Source organism: Leptopilina heterotoma, unplaced genomic scaffold, assembly GCF_015476425.1.
Source record: "Leptopilina heterotoma isolate Lh14 unplaced genomic scaffold, ASM1547642v1 Lhet_717, whole genome shotgun sequence".
Lineage (NCBI taxonomy): Eukaryota > Metazoa > Arthropoda > Insecta > Hymenoptera > Figitidae > Leptopilina > Leptopilina heterotoma.
The window spans coordinates 161,444-165,549 of NW_025111168.1; the positions used below are offsets into that span (position 1 = coordinate 161,444).

The 4,106-nt window shown below is 29.5% G+C and overlaps 1 protein-coding gene across 1 annotated transcript; it reads left to right on the plus strand.

Moving 5' to 3' along the window:
- Window positions 1-2,505: 2,505 nt before the first annotated feature.
- Window positions 2,506-3,790, plus strand: LOC122510651. Its single transcript, XM_043625427.1, has 2 exons — window positions 2,506-3,596; window positions 3,666-3,790. Exon 1 carries the CDS (start codon window positions 2,513-2,515, stop codon window positions 3,173-3,175), a length of 663 nt encoding a protein of 220 aa, XP_043481362.1. The 5' UTR covers window positions 2,506-2,512; the 3' UTR covers window positions 3,176-3,596; window positions 3,666-3,790.
- The last annotated feature ends 316 nt before the right edge of the window (window positions 3,791-4,106 follow it).

The following is a 4,106-nucleotide window of genomic DNA, read 5'->3' on the forward strand; positions in this document are numbered from 1 at the left end:
CGGCCCTGGCAGCTTGTTTCCTCCGGCGAACCTCCGCAGGCGCGCGGTAGATTTTTTTTCATCGCTCGACAAGTAAATTTTATGTTTCAAAGTTTTGATTTCTGGATTTTTCTTCGAATTTTAATAATTTAATAAATAATTATTTTTCGGTTCGTAACAGTAGTAAGTTAGATAATGTAAATAAAAATTAAGATTTATTATATTTAAATAATATTTATTTGTACAAAAAAAATGTTTTATGTAAATAAAATAATTGTTCACATTTAAATGAGAATATAAATTCATTACAAAAAATTTATTAATTAAAACGTGCATTCCATTTTATTTAAATTATATTTTCAATGCCCTTATTTATTAGTTTTATTTTAATCTTAAAATAATATTATGCATTTTGTTTAAAAATAATATTATGCACAATGTATTTTGTTTTTTTCAAAGTAAATGCTTTGCAAAAGCATTAGGCATTATGTTACGTTCCGAGCAAGAGCGAGGCTTTTAAATAAAATTAAATGATTTATTTAAAATAGATTTTAAAACCAGTTAGCCGATTAATCAGGTTGGTAAAGCCTGATCTTTATTTTTATTGTAGGATCGTGATCACTTGTCAAAACTATGGGCTTTGCGTTAATAACAAGATAAATATTCCTTTTATTTAATTTATTGTTTATAGTAAGAAGAAAGTTACAATTGTTACAAATTGTTACTTACGTTTAATTACAGATTCGTTGACAAGATTATCGCAGGGTTGTTATAATTGGTTTTCTTGGTTTGAACTCGTTTCAATTGAATGAAACTAAAAGTTTGTTTTATTACACTTGTGTAATATTCACAACTTTATAACAGTTTTTGTGCTAAAATAACAGTTTCACGTTTTCTAAGTGTTAAATTATTTATCTTGCACCTTTTTAGGGGAAAGAAACTTGTTTCTAAGTGACAAATAATGTAACTTGCACCTTTATGGAAAGAATTAGTGAAATTTATACTATTAATTATTAATCACAAATACGACAGTTAAAATAGCAAAATTATCAACTCTAAGTGTTAAATTATTTGTCTTGCACCTTTTTAGGGGAAAGAAACTTGTTTCTAAGTGATAAATAATCTAACTTGCACCTTTTTACGGGAAAGAATACAATAATTCGCGTTTTAACCGAAGGGTCGCTCTACAATGATACTGTCCGCACTGAACTACACCGGAACTTTTGACAATTGCTCTTGAATTTGCAGGGGTTTATATAGGACTTTTAGTCCATGTATCGTGTGGGGACAATAGTAAAAAGCACGATTCTAGCCAAAAGAGCATATGTCACGTTTCTAGCTAAAACAACATTGAGCACGTACGGATGTAATATGATCTTTTCTATCTTATTCTATTTTCTATCTATCTATTATTCGAGCTTATAATCAATACTTAGTTCGATATCTGTTAAATTCAAATGTTGTTACATGTTTTCAGTCTTTTAATCGAATCGACAATCGATTATCGATTAATCGATTGTCGATTATCGATTAATTTTCGATTCGATCAATTTAAAGGAATTTCAAATTGATTGTCCGATGACATACGACTAATAACAACATTCGAATGTTATTTGTTTGATTAAATAATTATTATTAGTAATATTAATTAGTTTTGTAATTTGCATTTATTCTTTCTATCATCTTTTTAATCATGCGTCATCTCTTGTCATTCATGGCTTTGACACTTGTCGCAAAAGCATAGTACGTTGACTCAGTTTACTATTTCATTCATATGAGTAGTAACACGTGTTAATGACTCATATGAATGAAGGATTATAATATTTACTTATGATTTCTATCTTATGCTTTTATATTTTAAAATTTGTAATAAATAATGCATTAATTTGGACTATGCCTTTGGACATTGTTCGAACATTAAATTTATGGTTTCTATTTAGTTAATTAGTTAACTAAATTATTAAATTTTTATGAAATTTGTATAAGTTCAAAATAAATCGGGATATAACAGTCCTCCCTCCTTAAATCGTTCTTCGTCCTCGAGGAACTTAAATAGTGTATTCTGAACATTCGTAATTTTTACATTTTAGTAGTTGGAGTGATTTTAATAAATTATACAATAACTAATGTGCTGACAAGGTAAGTTGACAATCTAAAGTTTATTTTGAAATGTAGTGAACGTGTCTAAAGTAAGATACATGAAGGATGAGGTAAGTTGTTGTAGAAACATCAGCGAATTGTTCCACGGTCCAGATGTTCTTTATGAGACAAAGGTTTTGCTGTTATCATCAGTTTTGAGGGATGGTGATCTCAGGATCCACGATCTTTATATCCATTGTTCTCTTCAGTTTGCCGTTGATAATGAGTGATACAAGTTCGATAAGCGACGTCTCTACTGTTGATTTCTTTAATTATTGCGTAGAAAACATGATTTCGGTATCGTCGTCGCTTCTTACAGAAATTCCTCATGGTGAGGTAATTTGGTGTTTAATTTTTCTTTTCTCTTAATTTTCTCTCTTTTTCTTTTATTATTATGAGTGAATTAAATGACATTAGTGATAGTGATAATGATTATATTGAACAATTTAATTTGGATTTATTCAATGATTCTTTGAATCAGGAAGAAAATGTGCGCGAATTGAGTGACAATTTAAATTTAATGGAAAATCGTAGTGTAAATAGTCAATCTGCCATAGAAGAGACAATTGCATTGCCTTCAACGTCGTCGGGACAAAATGCTTCCAGATTGACAGTTGAAGTTTCCACAGAGTATGGTGCAAATTTTCCTTCAACTGGTGCTGCATCTGCTGATAGTTTTCCGACATTAAATATCGAACTTTGTGATTATGACAATTTAACTCGTCAATTAGGACCTTCAGTTTCTAGTTCTTCGATTTTTCACGTTTCCCAACATAGACTTTTGGGTTTAAGAATTGTTGATATTGAAGAATCATTAGGCATCTATCAATTCGCTTTTTGGAGAGTGCCCTTTGGAACTGCCGCACGAACAATCTGTGACTTGTGTTCATCCATTCTCCAGATTCCTTTCGATATTAGTGATTTTAAAATAATAAGACGATTGGACTCTAAACGTAAGGGAGTGATAGTGCGTGTTCCTAGTGTGGAGTTAAAAAGAACAATTTTAACACTAAAGCACATTTTTTTGTATAGAGGATACCATTTGGATATCCTATAATTTATTATGTAATTAGCTTTTGTGTAATGTTTATTGCATATATATATAATTATATTTCTAAATTTGTATTCTTTGTTTTGTTGTTTATAGATTCCTTTAATAGTGCTTTCTCTCATCGACCTTTCAAAATTGAATTATTGGCTCGAATTATTTTTGGTGTCACTGAATTGCATAGGATATCCAGGGAAATAAAGAATTTAAAATGTCCTCGGGGATTTGCACCAAATTATCAAATAATAAGCTGTCCTGACTCACAACTGAAAATGATTTTCCGCAAATTACCAGCCTCTTGGTCGGTGGTGAGGGGAAGTTCAATAGAAGTGCGAAAACTAAAAATTTCCAAGTCGAAATTGGAGAGGAAGTTGATGCGTTTGGTTGCAGCCCTTGTTGTATCTTCTCAAAATAAGGCGTGTCTTGTGAGGTAATTTGAAGGTTATCTTTTGTGAATTATTTAAGTTTTATCGATTATATATATAATTTTTGTTTTCAGTTTAAAGGGAAAAAACGGACGTTTTTGTCGTTGTGGAAGATTTATTCCAATTAATCGAAGGGAATTGACGTGTATTTGTGGTGTCAATAATGCAGTTTTATTAATTAATGAATCCGAGGAAGAAGAAGTAGATGTAGTTAATTAATTATTACAAAATTTTTTTCTTTATATATTTTTACACATACACATACATGAACATACATCCATACATACATACATACACTTCTTAAACAATAGTTGCAATGTTTATTATAATAAATTAATTTAATTAATGTAATATCGCATTTTATTCTATTTCCTTGTGTCAACTAATTTTCTTTGAATTTTAATTTTTAATTTCTTCCAAATTATCGACTTTTATATGCATTATTCGTTAATCAATATCGATTGCATTTTTAATTCAATAATTTTTATTTTTTTCATGATTTTGTGCTAAATTCT

Excerpts from the sequence above, each read along its gene's own strand:
- LOC122510651 (XM_043625427.1), top strand. The coding sequence starts at position 2,513 with ATGAGTGAATTAAATGACATTAGTGATAGTGATAATGATTATATTGAA.